Raw genomic sequence first — 19,832 nt, 5'->3', positions numbered from 1 at the left:
AACACTTAAGCTTGACTAAAAGCTTTACAAGGGCAGGTCAAGTCTTTTTAATAAGTGCTGATTTAATTTATGCAGAAACATATTGATAAAAGGCTACTTTTACTAAGACGTGGTATTTTTTTTCCATCATATTACATGTGTGAAATCGCACGTACTGATAGTAAAGACCACTGTTTGTGCAATGTCTCTGTAAAGTGGGCAGTCTGCAAATAGAGGGTTGCCATAGGAACATGTGTGGATTTATAGCCCCTTGCATGGGTTTAGATGTAAAGAGAGGAAACGAGAGAGGAAAACCAGGAGGGGCTCGACATTATCTGAGGAAAAGAAAAGAGAGGGTGGATCACACTGGACACAAGGAGACACCAACCACCAGAGCCAGTCCCTTTATTGTACACAACACCTCTTTATTTACTCTCCTTTCTAAATCAGTTTATGATGTTTATTCAAATCAATTAATTGCTACAGAGGCACTTGACAAGGGCTTGCAAAACAGAAAGATTCCTGCAGGTTGGTTTCCGACTCCAGATCCAGAGAGGGGAGGGAAAGAGGAAGGAGGCAGGGTACATCCATTAGGGAGAAAGGCAGTATTCCCACAGCCTAATGTATGACAGGGGATTTACAGTCTGGGCTTCTCAAGGGCAGGCTGAAGTGACAGGCATGCAGGAATCTCGAAAAAACTCCAGCCAATAAGAGGTCTGACAAACTTTTGTGTTTGTGGAAGAATTAATGTGAAATGTTTTTCTGGCACTGTCACTGAAAGCCAAACCCGGAGAAAAGGAAGAAAAAGCACATACTGTCTCAAGAACCTGTGTATGTTGGGACAATTTCAGTTGTCTACACATTTTTAAAAATCGTTTCAGGTTGGCTGATTAATTCTCCAACCTCTATACAGAGGAAAGCTGGGGGAGCTTCTCTAGACAGGATGTGCCTTCATACACCACAACTCCCACCACCCACTACTGATCAAACCAAAAACAAAAAAAAACATCCAAGTAGCCCAACCTCACTCCCACCTTAATACATTTCCCACTAAATGCCTAAAAATGTTGAAGAAAATTTGTTTGAAATGGTCAAATACCCTCAAAGAGCAATCAAAACATATTCATCAGCAAATAATCACAGCTGTGTATGCCAAGACCCAAGTATGCTCCGACATGTTTAGACAGCTAATCCCTGTAGCACATACCCAAATTATAATCCAGGAGAAGCGGGGGAGCTGAGTACAATACAGTTGTACAGAGCTGATACAATTGCAAGAAAAAAAAACATCAAAAGAAATGACAAATGCCCTGGTTATAAATAATGCATGAGGAGATGACCAATCTCTTTTTCCCTACGCTGAAGTCTAATCTATGAAATGACGTTGTTAGTGCTTCCTTTATTTTGATGTCTACAGTTGGATGCTTGATTATAGTCAATAGAATGTTTGTTTTTTTCCCCCAATCCTGCGATAAAATGAGATACAAGGCAACTCCTCAGTATCGGCCAACTATATACAATGATATTTTTAAAGCATGGAAGCAGAACTGAAAGCAACAACAGATGTCCTTGAAAATTACGTCTAGAAAGAGATGTGACATCTCCTCTATGCGTGAAACCATCTTTAGACTCTAAAACACAGATCCGTCCTCATCTACACACCCCACCGCTTCACCAAGTTTTATCAGCTCACAAAAAAAAAAAAAAAACACTATATGCTTTGTTCTGTTTGAATCGGCTAATCCAGGAGTTAACAAAGTCTACTTGAAGGCAGTAGGCCTCATTAGATTTAACTGAGAATAAAGGGATTAAAATTCAAGGTTTTAACATTTCATAATTAGTGGAGAAAGCTTCCCACAAAGTGCAGACAGCCTTCAGTCCGTCTTACTCTCCCTCTCCTGGGTTTTTTGTGCATAGTGTTCTGGTAACGGACAACATCCCTGGTATAAGTGGCTTGTTGTAAGGCTAGATGGTTAGAAGTGCTTGGATCATAATGGTCAATCTGGTTGACATCTTTTCATTACAGAGGGATAATTAAGAGAGGAGGAGCTGAAGCTGCTCTCTCAGGCTCATGCAACCCTGCCCTGTGTCTTTTTATGCTTCGTCTCTGCTGTGATTAGGATTTCATTTTAAAGCTACATTTATAACGGTCATTAAAAAGGACAAAGTCACTCAAATAAAATAACAAGGAGGAAAAAAAAAAAAAAAGAAGAAGAAGAAGAGAGAATCGACACCACCAAAATAACAACAGTGATAATAAGCTATTGTTTTTCAGTATGAAATCAGTTAGGATATGAAAACCCAGTAAAACATTAACAACAGGTTAAGTGTGTATATTACAGAGAGATCTAGATTTGAGCGTCTGGGCCAGTTTACAAAGGTGGAGGGAGGGGAGAGGAAGCCGGCTTGTACCAGTTCATAAGTTATTTATGCATTTCTGCCAGGAACCTTGCGAGGAAATAAACTGTGTAGGAAACAAACCTACTGAATTTGACACATAATCGCCTACTGATGGAGGCTTAATGCATCACAAAAATCAGCTGGGTTTCATTTTATCTTCTATCTCTGTCAAATGTAATATTCAAGTGGTTACGGGATTCTTTCATGTGCACTCACGAAGACAGTATTAGCAGCTTATCAACATTGCTTGAATAGGCATATCAATACAGCTGGACAATGCATGTTATGCGCCACTATCAGTCAGCCCCTCCCCTCAAGCCCCCGCCTCTGGCCTATAGTGTGCAGACACACACATCCACACACAAACACACACGCTTAGGTGGGCTTGGCCACAGGTCTAGTCTAGCAGGGAGGGCTCTGCAGGGCGGATAATGGTGGGCCGGTGAGAGGGAGCACCAGGAGGTCTTCGGCTGCAACGAGGAGAGAAGATACAAGACAAGGGGTGAGACGTGCTCACAAAGGGACAGTGAAGAAACCAAATATCCCAGAAGGTGAAGACAGAGGAAGTGTGAGACAGAGAAAACCCAGACTGGGAAGAGAATGATTATACAGAAACAATAGCTTGGCACACAGACGGCAAAACTGGTGAGAGTGAAAACTGAAAAATGATGCCTGTAACTTTTGAAAGAAAGAGGATGATGAGATGTTGGTGACAAAACAATACAAACACACTGCAATAAAATACAGAATATGCACTTCAGTGATGGATAATCACATCATCAAAGTAAGCCGTACCTGGGTACACCTGGTGGGATGCGGGCTGGCCGGGAAGGGATCTGTGGGGGTGCACTGAAGGGATCCTGACTGCTGTTAAAGGCATTGATAGGTGGTCCTGGGCGAGAGGGGATTGGGGGCGCACCAAAGGCAGGAGAAGGATTAAGCGGAGCTCCAAAGGCAGGGGAAGGGTTCATGGGTGGTCCTGGTGTTGCACCCCTAACAGCAGGTGGACGGCTGTGAGGTGGAGCTGCTGCAGGAGGTGGCCTGCGCTGAGGGGTTGGGCTGCGAGAAAGACATTACAAATTTATACTGACATCAAGCAAAACATTCACATGTGTGATTAGATACTATGTGTCCCAGCTACTGCATTCACAGCTTGCAAACCCTTACCTGGCTTCCTGCATCCAGGAGTCATTTACAGGTGGTGGTACAGGGGTGGTGATCGTGTTGGCGCTGATGTCGCCAATAATGAGCAGTGCCTCCTTGAGCGCATGATACATGCGCAACATTTCGTCCCTACGCTGGGCCTGGTCAGCTGACTCCTCCATGAGGCTGTTCTGGTCTCCAGATGAATAGAGGTAGGCCAGTAGCTCTGAGTGGATGAAATCCTTTGCCTAAAGGGAAGTTTAGATTCCTTAATTGATCCTTAATTAATTCCTACTGAATTTCCCTTCTGGTATAAATAAAGTATTTTTCATTTCATTCATTTCATTTCATTTAAAACACTGATGGTGGCAACTTACACTGACTAAACAATTAAAGAATTTAAGCAGCTGTAGCCAAAAGTGAAATGATCACAAGGTTCATAAGTTGTGATATGTGGCTGAAAAAGGTAAAGGGCTAAGGGTAAGAAAGGAAGGAAGGAAATTAATCAACTACAAGAGCAAAAATAATCTGCACACTGGTGACACATCAGCTTCAAACAAAATATATGAAAAATAGGGGACAGTGATCCAAGTGCTGGTTGTGTGTGTGTTTGCGTGTAGCTGCTGAATTGCTAGAAAACAGCAAGTGAGCTCACTAGAACAATAAAGCATAATGAATAGACAGCGGATGAGGCACTGTGAGCATGCATCATAAATTCTGTTAATTAGTGTCTTCAAGTTTATGATCTTGTGTCAACATAAAATACACGACCAACACTGCCACTAAAATGAACAAGGAAATTAAACACTATTCTCCGAAGCTCCACGGTGCAATGGCATTTATACCTTAAATACCATGAAATGACCTATTTAATTTCAGCTATGATCTCTGACTGTGCTGAATAATAGCAACATAACGAGCAATTAGCAAATAGCAACCTTGCAAATGGCATCCATCAATCCACACTTAGAGAGATTTTACAAAAATGTACTTTATCCTGTATGCAGGGTGGGCATCATGCAGAACTGCAATATTCACTGTTTAGGACAAAATTGCAAAATTGGATGTTCTCACTTGCAGTGTTAAGGCAGAGACACAGCTACTTCTTTATTTTAATGTGGCACATAATCTTAAGTGTGAGAAGATACATTTTAACCCCTAAACAGTACTGGGATGTACTTGGCGATACACAAAGTGGCTGTCACAGCTCAAGTGCCTTCTTTCCTGTAAATTCTCTATAAGTGAAATACACTGTCTGTAAAGCAGCATTTATGCACAGCCTAAACTGCATTTCAGATGGCTGGACAGTACTGGAAACGCTACACCTTTCTGACATGATATAGAGGATTGCTGTGTCAAACATTTTCTGTAGCTTCCCAAAACCGATTATCTGACATTGATATCTACTACATGCTTGGATTGGGCAGCAGCGCGGTGGTGAGAGAGGAGCTAAGTCTTGTGCTTCATTTTCTAGCTCTATTTTTCCATTTGTCACTCAACTATGTGTGGCACTTTTCACGTACACAGACCAACGCAACACTATCAATGCACCCCTGGAGACAGTGTGTGCAATTATCCTTATTTTGAAACAACACGCTTTCCCCACTCGCTATAATGGTGGGACTTCCACTGGGGTTGGAGCACATATCTTCTGTTTCTAAACTACTTCTGAGAGACCATAACTGTGCCCTTAATGTCTGCTGCTGAGGACTGCTGAACTCACACTGTTGATCATGAGATGCATGATGGTCTTGGGCACAAGGTCTCTGATGGATTTGTTGATGATGCCGATGTACGAATCCACCAAGTTGCGGATGGTTTCCACCTGCCGTTCCAACTGAGGATCCATAGAGAATGTGTCTGCAGGGGCAGCCTCTTCATTCTCCACCTTGACAACAGCAGCAACAATAAACAAACACAACAGCAAAGATGAAGCATAAATATATCATATGTCTTCATAGCTGCTCTCTGTAGAAGTAGCAATTATGACCATTGTCGGAAAAGGACAATGTTTTTTCTCAATTAACTTAGATGGTAAAATAAAGGTAAAAGAAAAAAAAAGAAAAAAAAAAAGAGTGAAAACAGAAAAGCAGAGGTTTATGAGTTTGTGTGTCCAACACCTCATCAGGTATTATTTACACTACAATTGGTGTAACTGGCTTCATGTTTCTAGGCACATTTTAAACAGAATAGACTGTAAGCTGCCCTCAAGCTGGATTTCTTTCATACTCCTTGGAGAAGGCTTTCAAGCTTCATTATTTGATGTTATTTATGAATATTGTATCTGTTTCTGTCATTTTTTTTGTTAAATTAATTGTGGTTATGACCCTTGCAATTGCTTTTGCTAATTCTTGTGGATATCTGCCCTTGGTTGTGCTGTGTCAAGTCGCCTATTGTGGCCTCGTCTAATTATGCATGTTTGTTCAGGTCTCTCTGGGGAAACAGATCCCGATCTTGATGGGACAACCTGACATGAAAATTATGATTATAATGATACTGTGTTAATAGCTCATGACATGTTGACTAATTTATGACTTTTTAGTGTAATACAAATGCCACAGACCTGGTCCTTCTCTGGATAAACTCCTGCCCTGAGGAATGATGCTTTCCAGCTATCCACATCCTCTTGAGAATCACAGGCCAGTTCTACTTGGCGAAGATCCTTGTACACGTTCCTGTACAGATAAATAATAGATAAACATAGCTGCTTGTGTGTGAAGGCTTACTTCAAAATGCAAGGAAATGCAGGCATACAAATCCATAAAGATAGGAAAGGCATTCACAGATATCTACAAAAACATGTCTGCTTTACAGCATAACCCTGACCTCTGTTCAGTGTTGAAGATTGCGAAGATATGCTTTGTGGACATAAAGCCTTTCTCAACATCTCTGATCTTCAGGTTGTCCAAAGGCAACATGTACTTTTTCTCTTTTTCCTAGCATGAGATAGACAGAAGCAATGTGATTTTACAGCAGGCACACAACAAAAAAAAACAACAATAGACAACCCTGAAACGTAGAACATACAACAGAGAAACATTCTATGTGCATAATGGAAGGTACTGTATATACAGATGCAGTCAACTGATGTTGTGATTTGTATTTCATGAAAACATGTCAACTTAAGCCTTGGCAAACAAACAGAGAAAATGCAATAATGCATATCCGAGTCATTTTGGATTTTGGTTGAGCCTACTAATATTACCGCAGATGAATAAACTGTTCTCCTCATAAGAGGTTTATAAACAAAATTATACAACACCCAAAGACTGCATTTTTTACAGAGCATCCTTTGTACTTCATAACTTTAAATACATGTTTCCGCTAGTTTCCCACAAGCTTGTGACTTCTCTTTTAGGCCTGTTCAGTCTTTGGAAAAGCTTCCCTCTCATAGTTGTCGCTGGCTCCAATGCTGCAACTGCTTCCTAACAATCCCATGGAAGAGTTGCAATTCAGTGCTATGACAAACTGAGAATATAAATATTTTCATTTTCAGTTTGATTACGTCGCTCAACCCATACAGATGTTGGTTATTAAAACTCCAGATGATCAGGAAGCCTATAGGGTGCCACGCTTACATACTCAGTATGGCTGAACAGTTTTTATTGCAACTGCATGGTGTTAATGTGGATGAAAACCAACGATTGTAGCTACAACACTTCATGTCACCAGTGAGCAGACATGGTGGAATGCATTTCCTCTGTGTTGACGACCACCAAGCTGGTGAGACGGAGAAATGCATGATGAGGGCGAGGAGGAGGAGAGGAAGAAAAGGAGGAGCGTGAGGGAGTTCTAGGGGGATGGGGTGCCAGCTTTCACTGTTGAGCAGAGACATCTGGAAGCATTTACGTCTGCAGTAACACAGAGCGCGGCGCAGGCCCAACAGTTACATCACCCACAGTTCTACACAATCCCCCGCCCTCACCACGAATACACACGCACAAAGGGCTAAAACCTTAACTGCACGTGCAAACACAAACAAACACACATGAGCCTGGATGAGCTGAACAAACACAGAACATGAACTTTGGGTATGTGCATTAAAACACTACCACCGATACAACCAACTTACCAAACACTCAGGAGGATTCATATGGACAAGCGCCTCCACACATGCACGCTTGTGCACACAATCACCCCCTCCCCTCTGGCCCCCGTAACCCAGTACGATTTCCTGCAAATTCCAAAGTCAGATCCCGGCTGGAACATTTCAGCCCGCCTGCCACGTCACTTTGCCTCCACCATCCTACCACTCTTTTTCTCTCTTTGCTTTTTCGCAAAAGGCGACCAAGACAGTACACATCACTTCATTAGGCGTTTGGGCAAATGGAGGCCACTTGTCCGGAGTTAATTTTAAGTACTGGTTTGCTGTGGTATCTTTTAGAGGTTGTTTTGTGGCGGAGGAGAACATACAACTGCGGCCTGAAGAAGTTCAAGTGGTGAGTAAGGCAACTGCATTGATATTTGTGGACTGTATGCTCTCATATCATTGGCGATAAATGTTCAGTTCAGTTAAATCAGACTCTTCAAATCGGTCTGTGTTCAGTGTAAAATGAAATGATCCAGTTTAAACATTTGTTTTTGCATCTTTATCAGTAGACCAACATGTGCTCTTAAGTCCAGTTACTTTGATAGTTCTGGACTACCAAGAGTATCAGTATAGGTCTGTAATACAATGAAGCAACAGAGAAGAGTGCGTATATATGCAAGCATGTACATATACTGATTTAGCTAGAAGAGACTGCCACGAGTAATTTATCTGAATACATTTAAAGTAATGTTATAATAGCTGTAATTGTCATATTATGCTGTTATAAATACAATTTTTTTTAATTAAGCCGCAATACTGTTGTGACACACATATATAGATATGTAAGCCTTCTCTATGTATGTGGTGCTTTTTCCACATGTGTGATTGTTACAGTGAGATAATGTTTGCTCTATGTGTCCTCTGTCCTACAGTCCTAGGGTAGCGACCTGAAGCCGCAACGACCTCTGGGTCCTTCCTCCCATCAGAGTTCTTCTCACCTCCCACCCCGCCTCCCCAGTGTTCAGACTACCTGTTCATCCAGCTACAGCTGAACAGTAGTCTGCACATTGGTTAGGCTAGGCTGGGACACACCTCCTGCCGCCGTGGGTAATGACACCAAATCGCCACTTGAAGGAGTTGATATCAACAGTGCCGAACACAGTATCTTCATCTTGATGTGTTCCGGTGGCGCTGTATCATGTCTTAGCCACCTATATCCCCTTGTGTCCAGTGAAATACAGCAGTGGAGCAGAAATTCCTCTCACCTCCTCATCTTTGTACCAGGACAGGGACTCAGCAGTCAGGACAAACCAGTATTCCTTGGAGCCTCCTTTCATGATGCTGATGTTGATGGTTAGCCAGCCTTTCCTGATCACCTACACAGGGAGGAGAAGATGCGGGAGAGAGAGAGGAGGGAGGTAGGGAAAGAGGGGTACCAGGAGGATGGAGGAAAACAGCTTTACAAATCAGGCTAATGCACAGTGAAGTTTGGGCCCCATTAAGTGTTTTACTACTATTTCTGGGCTGCGACTGACACTAATAAAATCTTGCTGACTTACCTGTTAGGTCAAACTAAATTTGGTTGTGATTTCTTTCTAAATACTATGTTTTGTGTCTGTGAGACTACTGTTATTTAAATATTCACTACAAGACAGAAGCACAGGTTAAATGTGAAACTAAGAGAGCATGGAGTAACTACAGGACAGTAATACATGCACAATAATACTGTGTGTAATATGGCGATATGTACACAAAAGCATTCGAAGGTTTTGTTGAGAATACTGGAGCAGGATGTAGATCTTGCTCTCTTTCACTCAACAGAAAAGATATTAGTAAACCAGCAAACGGGCCCCGATGATGTGCAGAGCATGCCTGCTCTGACACACAGTCAAAGACCAAGGAACGACGGTGATATGTTAATGGCATCAGCTAACCTATGTACTGGCAGTTAAAAAGCAGAAGGGTTACTGGGGTTAATTGGATTCGGATATACAAAAGCTTAAATATGCGATTTCAACAGAGAGAGACAAAGGGGGAGAAAAGAAATGCAGTGAAAGAGATTTAATGCAGAGGCAAGTAGACTGATGGAGTTAGTCAAGGTCACAGAAGGACAATAATCTGAACAGCAAAGTGAAAGTCTCAAGTGGAAAGATGGAGAGGGAGAAAATATACTGGACCAAAAGGCTGAGTTGAGTAAATCACTTTGAGGAAAATAAGCCATGCATTTTTGGAGTTCTCATAACTACTGTCTCTCTATTTTCTAAATAGATTCCCATGCTTTTCAAGTACAATGTGGGAAACTATCTGTGAAGTCTGCTCTTGTACTAAGCAAAGCTGAGTGGAAATGTCCATTTCAAAGCCTGCTTTAGACTTCTCTCCTGCATTCCATCTCCATCCATGGGGGGGAAAAGGGTTCATTAGTTCAAAAGTGGCAACATAAATATAGGAGAGGAGGCAAGAACATAGGAGCTAAACAGGTAGTTTGCCTTGGTGAGGAAATACCTTAAACTTCTCAGTCACAATAAAACGTTGTAAATGTATTAAAGTCAGTTGGAAAGATCACTGCTTCCTTATTCGTATTGCAAACTTGCATTATAACTTACATCATTTTGTGTTGTGAGAGTGTGACAGGTGAGATACTTTTGTTTTTACACTATTTACTAGTTGCACACAACTTTCAAAAAATGTTCAACCCATTCCTCTAAATGTGTGGCAAATGTTAATTAAAGACACCAGATTACATCCAAGATAAAGGATTTAGGAGTCAATTAGTCAGAGATATTAATGGGATTAGACACAACATACAAATTTAAACTCGTTTTATTAGATAGTAGACAAAGATGTGTTAACAAGAAATTTGGATTAAATTTTTAAAGGGTCACCAAAAGCCATGACCAGTCACCATATTTAGTAAAATACAATTTTGATGAGTTTTGAATGGAGAAATAACAATCAGAAAGTTGCTATTTTCAGTAGCACAGAACACTAATTTCATTGAATAATCAATGCAAAGAAATTTCAAAGAATCAATTACACTGTGTGTTGCTGATTTAATCACTCCCCACTCCCTCCCCGTTTTGTCCCAGTGACGTTTAGGAAGAATCTCACAAGGCAAGCTTTTGAGTCACCATGCATGAGGCAGCAGCAGAGGTATAAACCCAAAGACAGGAGAACTGATGCCTCCAGGATCACTGATGGAAGATTTCTTTGTTCTCTCTCTCTCTCTCTGATCCTTAACAGAGAGAACACAGCATTGCAAAGTGCCACAATCTTTTTCTGGCAGCAAAACAATTAATATACTCTTTAAAATCCTAAATATAGGAAATGTTAGTAGCATCCAAAGTGCAGAATTAATGACAATTACTGTCTTGTAAAAATTATGAATAAAGAGTTGTGGATGTTACCGTAAAGGCAGTCCAAATTATTGGTAACTGCGTGCTGATGCTGGAATTAACATAATTTTGGTCAGTCTTAAGACTCTACCTTTTCCTCGTGGAGCTCTCCTAGTCCGCCAAGCTGCAGAGGGGTAGAACAACTCATTACAGTGAAGATATCAGCTCCTGTATTTACAGGACGCATCTGTTCAGCCTGTTTCTTACAGCAGTCTGTCTTTTGTACCCTAACCATGTTGGCTGACCTTTGTGTGATGGCCTCAGTTCTTCTGCATGGCCTACCCCTGCTGCCCCTGGCAGGGTGTGGTTTAAATCTGTGGGGTACTTACCAGAATCTCACCCTGCAGTAATATGAAAGGGGAGGGGTTTAAAGCAAAGGAGGGGTAGTATAAAATCAAAGCCAAAATAAATGAGAAAGCGAAGAAGCAAAGATGAGGGACAGATGAGATGTAGGAGGAAGAGGAAGAGATAAAGGTGAAAGATTGGGGGTTTGAAGGAAAGAGGAGTGAAGAAGTAGGCAGGGAGAGCATAAAGGGAAAGATTAAGAAAAGGTTGAAGAGAAGATGGTAAAATGGTAAGAATGATAGGTTTGAAGGGATCAAACAAAGGAGGAAACAGGAAATCCATGAGGCAACCAGAGAAGGATAGATGATGAGAGGAGAGAGAGAAAGAGAGAGAGGGAGAGAGAGAGAGAGAGAGAGAGAGACAGAGCAAGAGAGTTACATGCAATTAGAATTACTTCAAGTATACCACAATTTGGTTATGTCATATTTGTTGCTCAGTTGAGAGGTGCAGGGTCCATGCACATTCTGAATATTAATACAAAAGAAGCTTGTGAGTTAATGGGAAGGCAAAACAATCAACATAATTCTGTGATTAATTGTTGGTTTGCTTTAAAACAACATGCCTGAGTTGCATGCAAACAGCAATTAATAATAGTCATGGAGACACAGGCTTGTTTTAAAAAAATAAAAATAAAAGCAGCAAAGCGGGGTCTTCTTAAGGTTCACTAAGGCAGCTCTCCCTTTATCGACACTGTCAGCATCAAAGCTGATTAGCAGCATTACGTTTAAGAATCTTAAGTACACACATTAAAATCGGACAAACTTGGCTCGATATATGTCTGAATAAAACAGAAAAGGAGATGTGCCAGCTTTACAACACTGTAGACAAAGACCAGCCAGTTTAATGTGAGGATTAGAAAAATACTGGGACTGGGTGGAATCAGTAGTTAAAATGATTTACTGGGGAGTATCATTAACAGTTAGGTAGGTCGAGATAAGATTAATAGCTGGGGTCGAAATTATTGCTCAGATATGTCAAGTACGTTCATAAGGTTGATTAATAGGCTGGTAATGTAAGGTATCAGTGAAGGAACATCAAATCTGGGATTGGTGAAAAGGCTAGAGCTGACTGATAAAACATACCTGGTTGGGGATAGCCCTCTTCTTGTTTGCAGCCGTGTTCCTCTGCTGAGCACTGTCATTGCACAAACATGGAGAGATGACAAATATTAATGACACCAAAGGCAACATGTTGAAAATGTATTACCTCTAAGTATTCACAATATTTCTTCTTTACCAATATTATACTTATATGTTTATGGCTTTTAGTCATTTATATAAATCGCCTGTCTGGTTTTAGGCATGTGTGAATCCAGTGTTTTCAAATATTTTACTACTACACACATACATGAAGGTCAAAGTGGGTTGTAGAGGAATTTGGACAACATGGAGGTTCAAACGGTCTCACACACACGACACAGAAAACCCTCAATCCTTTCTGTTTGCCCACCTGTTGTTGCCGTACCCTGGGGAGCTACCATCATCCAGCCTTCTGTAGTCAAGACTGAAAGTGATGTCACGAGAACCGTTAAACAGCCTCTGACACTTTATATCAATCCACTTGCCATGCAGAGGCAATGCATGATCCCTTGCACACCTCACACAGGGGCTTGCGTTGTTACTTAGTCAATGACAACCCACACAGCGAAGGTGAGCTCCACTCAACTACTGTACATGCTACCGTAGCTGCTACACTACGGAGGACACGAATTCAACCGCAAACTCTAAAATGCTTTCAGATATACCACAACGAATGTGCACTGCAAATGAACTTGCAGTGCAATGCAGCTACAAGTGAGTACATTATCACCTCTCTGCCTGTTGCTACATTAAGCATTCTTCATAGCAACAGTCTGCAGCAAACAAGGAAATGTATTTGTCAAGCAACCAAGCAAGCTTGACTGAATTTGTTTAGAGGGGGGAGCGGTATTCTTGCATGCAAGTGGGCAACTAATGTGGCTTTGATCAATTTGGCATCCACCTCCCCCGCAGGGAGACACATGCTCTGATGCGGCCAGATGACTAATTGGCATGCTACATCACGCTGATCGCAATATACAGCATGTGGGTGATTATAAGCAACGTTTTGAAACAGTATCAGTGAAGCGGTGGTGAAGTTTCAGAAATGACAGGTGGGTTGCATGTGAATTGATGGCTGAGAGTTACTGGATGACAGGACTTTCCTTTATGAATCTACAGAATCACAAGCGCAGACAAAAGGCAACGCAAACTTAATGAAGGTCACAGTGCTTGTGCGGAGGCTTGAGTCACCAACAACAAGCTGTAAATTGGGCGGGGAACGTTGGGGTGGGGGGGTACATACTTAGCAAAGCCTATGAAGTCCTCATGGTTGGTGTTGATGTAAGACAGCTCAATGTCAATCAGCAGCAGAACCTTAGAGGCAGAAAATTACAATTAGGATGGAGAGATCTGAATTAAACACCACTTACAGATGGCACAAAATAGGAAGTGCCAAGTCTCGGTTCTGATATTACACACTTACGAAGTGAACAAAAAATAACCCAGACAGCTAAAGCGAAATTCACACATACCTATGCTCACACAGCACATCAGACTGATATCAATCACATGCTGCAAATTGCAAAATTGTGGGGTAGTTGAGAGTATAATTTTACTCAAAGGTTTCAGTTTACAAGCCCTACAGTTCAACTTGCCTCACTTCCTGCCCAAGAGCCCTGCTACAGCTCCTATTAGCCTAGGCTTCTACTGATGTTGTTCAATTTCTGAAAACAACACTCAACGTTTTTTGGAGAACTAGAGTGTTGTTTTTTTTACATGCTTGTATGAATACCACTGCCCAAGACAGAGGTGACAAATGTCTCAGTTCTTTTTCTTGTCCTGTCCTGAAGTAATTGTGTGATCTCTAAATTTAAAGCTGTAAACTGCTGCCTTATCATACATCTATCACAGGATTTTTCTGCACTGATGTTAGAACACCACTGTCATTCAAGGTAACTCTAACAGAAACAACTTAAACCTAAAACAAAAAAAAATGCTTTATCATTTTGATGCAGAATGCTCCTGAGTTGTAATACTAATGATAATGACAAATACAACCAGTTGGAAAATTTGTGGTTGATAGAACATATTTTTCTGTACAGGATGCAGATAAGAATCTCATCCTACGGAGCTCATCTGATTAAACTACTGCTTACAAACAGATCTGCAGAACTGAGCAACCGTTATGACGAAGTGTTACAAAACCTGGATGACACATAAGATAATTTGTTAGACAGCAAGTAATGTGCAACTGATGTTTGATACATGATTAATGCACCCAACTGCAGCTCTGCTAAATAGAAGAGAAAAATACACTGACTACAGGGAAAACTATTTTTTTGTGCTTCATTTGCAAGCCAAGATACTGACACTACCACAGAAAGACGAGTATAGCAGTGACACCTAATTACAGATAAAGAATTGGAAGGGGAAAGCAGCTCTGTCCTCCACTGAACCAATGCTAAAGCAAAACTTATGTGATGCTTGGAAGAGTCTCATCACACATGTTTCGCTCTCATACTGCAGCAAACGCTGAAACTCACAATGACACATTATTAGAGCCAATAATAGGTGTCTGTCTACATCTTGTATTCCCCTTACCCTATTTATATGACAACCTGAGGCATGTTGTTTTGCCCTACCAGCATCTCAACACAGTATTGGAGATGGTAGCTGTAACTGCATTATTTCTGCATCCAGAGGACAATCATTAAAGGCTGTTGTGGTCTCAATGTGAATTCTAAAAAGCCACCTAAGAGCAACTCACCTGGTCCTTGGTCTTCCCTTCTCTTTCCCTGACGTGGGTGGTGACAATCCTCTCGGTCTCCTCTCTCAGCCTGGGGTAGGAATTGAGCTGAAAAGCAACACAACACGTAACTGCAGCACTGAACAGAGACACATGCACACTTACATGTGAGCTTGAGCTTAATAAGACTTACCAATAAGTATCAGAGAGAAACAGGAGTGAGAAGTGAAAATAAGTAGGAAACAAAGAAAAGGGAAAGAGATAGTCAAGTGACATTTCAGTGTCACACATATCCAGGCAAAGACAATCCAGCACGCACACTAACAGACTTTAAATACGCAGTGGTTGTCCTACGTGGTGGTGAGGCATTTACTATCAGCCAGGGATGACCCCGTAAAAGAATCAGTTTTGTAAAGCTGGAATGTTGCTGTTGTCTAAGTCATGTGTTTTTTTTTGTTATCAACAGACAAAACTCATGTATTTTCCAGGTGCAGACATTTGAAGACATGCCAATACATTTAAAACTGTCACCTCTAGCTGATAGTAGAATTTTGTTAATTATTAATATTAGTGAAGACAGGATGAGAAAGGACAGACTTAGGGTGAAGCAGGGGAAACCTGGAGGACAGGAAGCAAGGATGTCTGGTTTACAGAGTGTGTGCTATCATTTCTTCATATGCAGTGCCCTCCTTTGTCCACAAGATGGTAGTGGAGCAGCGTTGCTATGGAAACACTTGATCCACAGTGCATGTAGGCAATTGGTATCATCTCACCCCCCCCTCTCACATCACTCCCTTTTCATCCAGTTGAGCAAATAACAGAATGTTAGTCACTTGTGGGTCAGTGAGGGAGCACTGCCGGGCTCAGCTCTGCTCAGACAGACCAGGCTGGCTCTTGGGCAGCGAGAGAGAGACCAACCGATGTGGAGGTGGCAAAAATAAAAAATAAAAATAAACACTTTAATGAGCTGATGCTGAGGTCAAACAGTATGTGGGAGCTGTCTCCTGGAAATTTTAAGTCGTGCTTAAAATTTTAGATGGGATTTGTAAGTCAGTGCTGAATCTGAATGGGATGGCAACTTGGACGAGTACAAAGGAAACAGGTATAGAACAATATACACATTTGAAGCAGTGGGCACAGATGGTGTGGTGAAAAGGGTGGTTTGGGACTGAATTCACTGGTGTAAACGTTGCACTTGAATGACAGAGGTACACATGTATAAAGAAAAGGAAACCCTTCTCTTTTCATGCCATCATCCCAGCAGGTGTATCCCTGGTTACCTTAACGGCACACTTCATGACGAGTGCGGTGAGCTCAGACACCACAAGGTCCACACATTTGAGGCTGGGCTCTTTGAGTTTGAGGATCTGCTTTTTGACAATCGCCTCGAAGGCCAGGTCAGGGGTGAAGAGCCCCGTTCTAAGAGGTCATGGGGTCAGGTTGCATTTTGTTTGGGGGGGGTAGACGGACAAGGATAGGTAGAAATTCAAGAGAAAAATTGGACAGACAGGAAGGAAAAAAGGGAAGAAATAAAAAGAGAACAAGTCCTTGTTCAGTTAGTAATTTCTAGTTGCTGTCAGACAAATCACGTAGTAAAGAAGGACAAGCCGCAAGTTCTGCAAATTCTCTTTCTTTAGAAGCCAATTTTTCTTAAACAGGTCAGCGTGGCAGAGATGGACACTAATTGAGGCCAATTTACAGCTTACAGACCGCCCTATGTTTTGCTGTCTATATGCAATGAGTTGCGAGACCTGCAGCTTGTCCAGCAGAGACCAGAGATGCTCAGCTCTAAATACATCTCATATCCACAACAACACGTCACCCATCACAACACTCCACAACACGACAGCGCTGCCTGCACACAGAGCTCACGGGGCTGGGTTGGGCCAAGGGCAAACTGCACAGAACTCCTCAGCTTTAATCAGCAGAGGCTTTTCCAGATGCAATCAGAAGATATTTGGCTAATGTTCTGTGTCAGCGTACGCTCTGCCACAACCATGGTTGCCCCCGCCCTGTGTCACGGCTGGGTCGGGAGATGCTGGACACCTGCAGTACCTTGTTGGTGCACTGCCTGACTGTGTTGATGAGCTCCTGAATGACCAGATCAATACATTTGAGACAGGGCGTTTTCAGCTTAACGATCTGCTTTTTCACGATGGCCTCAAACGCCAGGTCTGGAGTGAACAGTCCCGTTCTGAGGATGCACAGAGAGACAGAGGCACAGTGGCAGACAGATGGGACAATTAACACACATTTATGGCCCAAAAACAAAAACAAAACAAAAAAACCCCCACATGGATAGACAGATGATGAGACAAAAAGACAAAACAGGCAACTGTGAGGAGATCTGACGAAGCGAAAGAAACAGAAAATCTAAATACTGACATCTAAGACAGGAGAGAGATTGAGAAGAGAGAAAGACGGCCAAGTGCAAACGTAATTAAGCACACAACCACAAATGAGATATGACAGACAGGAGAGTTTCACTACAAAAGACACAACAACAGAAATGATGTAGACAAAAATACACGTAACACAAAACCTCATAATAACTGAAAAATTTAGCAAAAAGTAACAGAAAAAGAAGTGGATGGGTAAGGATAAAGCGACTGAAATAACAGTAGTAGATTGAAGACATATTTCACATTCAACACACAAACTGGTACTTTTAGCCTGTGGTGCGAAGGGTTGATCATAAAATCTTGAATTACAGGAGAATAAAAACTTTGATGAAGGGAGAAAAGCAAAGCATGTGGGAACAGCAGCATCCAATGTTAAAACACAGCTGTTTCTTGAGCTCTGTGAGTGACTACTTTGGAAGTCAGGCAGGTGTTTTTGGCTCCGTTCCACTTGCCTGACACCATGGACATTCTTGATTGCATGGCTGATTTCCCTCCTTAGTTCCTTCTCGTCAAACACAATCTGGGGAAAAGGAATGCAAATACGACTTCATTAAATCTAGCGATGTGTCAATCATTGTGAAGACTCCTACAACCCTCGGAGAGAATTGATGAGAGTCACAGTGCTAACCTTGACTAGTTCGAAGGGGAAGCGTTCATGGAAGAGGCGGTTGATCTTGGCACCACCGGAAAGCTCATTGGTGTCCACCTGGTCCCCAGAGCCCTCGATGCATTTCTCAAAGTCCACACCAAACTGCTGCACCATCCTGATGGAACACAGAAAGACAAATGGCTTCCTCAATAATCTCCTTGCTGTTTATTAATGCTTACAGCCAGTGGTAAAACTATGTTTATTTGAGGTAAGAGAGTCCCATCTTGGTAGAACTTCCCATTATTCTTAAACAAGGACATTTAAGATGTTGCAGCTCAAACTCAAACTTAACTTCCCTTCACTTCAACACTGGTTTGTGCAAGATAAATATTGATCATATCAAAACCTCTAGAAAAAACTTTTGTCAATGTAATGTGGATCTTGCTGAGCATAAATACTAATTTGCACTCACTGCAACAAGGCTTTGGTCTTCCGTGTTGGGTCATCTGGACGGAAGTTCTTAAACTCCTCGACCTCCTTCTCCAGAGAGAGGAGCTGACTCTGCAGCTTACTGCGCAGACCAGGCAGGGTGTCCCTGATGTGGTTGGTCAGTTGCTAGAGACAGATAGAGGTCATACTATTACTTTGGAACACTAATGGCATTGAGAAGATGATGTTTCATCATTTAAAATCAAAGAAAATCAGTGGAGAGCAGACCTGGTTAAGTGTCTTTTGTAGATGTGGTGTGCCCATGCGCTCTGCTATGTGTCTGTATGCAGGGTGGGACAGGAAGAACTTTCTCTCTGCAGCCAGAGCAGCGCGAATGTCCTTCCTTCCATCAATGTCTTTTTGACTGCGGTTCACGACACCAATGTAACCTAAACACAGAGACACAAGCACTCATTCCAGGGTTAACAATAAAGCACGTTAGTGTGTTTTTGACAGAGTGTTTGTATGATCCTCACCTCTACGCAGTGGCAGCAGTTTATTTTCGAGGATGTCCTTTGCATCCGTCCCTTCATCCATCAGGTCCAATTTTGTGATAACACCAATGGTACGCAAACCTGCACATAATGATGAAGTGTAACTACATACATTTAAACAGATTTATCACCTTTAAGCATCCTACATGTTTTACAGAATGATACAGAGGCACATGACTAAGACCCCGATTATTTATATTGATGTCTTTAACTTTCCTGGCAGAGGATTGAAAAAGAAATTGTGAAAGAAAGATCAATGGAGTCTTGGCAGACAGAAATGCTGCCAAAACCGCAGCAGCAGATTAAATGCGAGGTAATTGGTGGCGGAAAATGCACTGTTTCATATACTTTTATTGTTTGTAGGCCTGCACCCTGACAGTGAAGCTACTAGAAAGCTATGGCTTACCCTGTGGGTCCACCTCCTTGGCGATCTTCAGAGCATCTGAGTTGGCCAAATCAGTATTGGCAGGGGTGACTGCCAGGATCAGACAGCTCTCCTTCGTAATGAACTGCATCAGCATATCTCTAATCTGGTGCTCGATGTCTACTGGCTGATCTCCCACAGCGACTTTAGTCATTCCCGGAAGGTCAATCAGGGTCAGGTTCAGCACTGAGTCACATGGACAGAAGTCATACAACTTTAAATGCAAATAAATATATCAGCTGTGCTAAAGTAAACACTTAACCCTAACACACTTTCCTCAGTGAAAAATATAGCTGTACAAACAAAATAAACCCTGGCATATCTTCATGTCAGATATGAGACATCATAAGCCTGAATAAGCAGGTGAATGTAACGACAGG

The 19,832-nt window shown here is 41.9% G+C and overlaps 1 protein-coding gene across 5 annotated transcripts in view; it reads right to left on the bottom strand.

The window, feature by feature from the left end:
- Positions 1 to 19,832, bottom strand: part of dnm2a (dynamin 2a) — a 30,499-nt gene that overhangs the window by 1,333 nt on the left and 9,334 nt on the right. Inside the window, exons 4-22 of one of the 5 annotated variants that reach the window (XM_008295119.1) lie at positions 19,435 to 19,638; positions 19,011 to 19,109; positions 18,763 to 18,923; positions 18,518 to 18,660; positions 18,085 to 18,220; positions 17,909 to 17,976; positions 17,110 to 17,248; positions 15,076 to 15,162; positions 13,612 to 13,682; positions 12,739 to 12,792; positions 12,372 to 12,423; positions 11,274 to 11,285; positions 8,818 to 8,928; positions 6,349 to 6,458; positions 6,086 to 6,197; positions 5,246 to 5,410; positions 3,547 to 3,770; positions 3,175 to 3,438; positions 368 to 2,849 (exon numbers count right to left, since the gene is read on the bottom strand). In XM_008295119.1, coding sequence (XP_008293341.1) covers positions 2,777 to 2,849; positions 3,175 to 3,438; positions 3,547 to 3,770; positions 5,246 to 5,410; positions 6,086 to 6,197; positions 6,349 to 6,458; positions 8,818 to 8,928; positions 11,274 to 11,285; positions 12,372 to 12,423; positions 12,739 to 12,792; positions 13,612 to 13,682; positions 15,076 to 15,162; positions 17,110 to 17,248; positions 17,909 to 17,976; positions 18,085 to 18,220; positions 18,518 to 18,660; positions 18,763 to 18,923; positions 19,011 to 19,109; positions 19,435 to 19,638 — 2,285 coding nt within the window. In that variant the 3' untranslated portion in view covers positions 368 to 2,776. Of the gene's footprint in view, positions 1 to 367; positions 2,850 to 3,174; positions 3,439 to 3,546; positions 3,771 to 5,245; positions 5,411 to 6,085; positions 6,198 to 6,348; positions 6,459 to 8,817; positions 8,929 to 11,273; positions 11,286 to 12,371; positions 12,424 to 12,738; positions 12,793 to 13,611; positions 13,683 to 15,075; positions 15,163 to 17,109; positions 17,249 to 17,908; positions 17,977 to 18,084; positions 18,221 to 18,517; positions 18,661 to 18,762; positions 18,924 to 19,010; positions 19,110 to 19,434; positions 19,639 to 19,832 lie in introns of those variants that run through there. The other 4 variants (XM_008295121.1, XM_008295120.1, XM_008295122.1 and 1 more) reach the window with 4 other exon arrangements.

This window comes from Stegastes partitus, unplaced genomic scaffold, assembly GCF_000690725.1.
Source record: "Stegastes partitus isolate 25-593 unplaced genomic scaffold, Stegastes_partitus-1.0.2 Scaffold1020, whole genome shotgun sequence".
NCBI lineage: Eukaryota > Metazoa > Chordata > Actinopteri > Pomacentridae > Stegastes > Stegastes partitus.
Note: the sequence above shows the minus strand (reverse complement) of the source record. Positions and strands in the feature narration are given on the sequence as shown.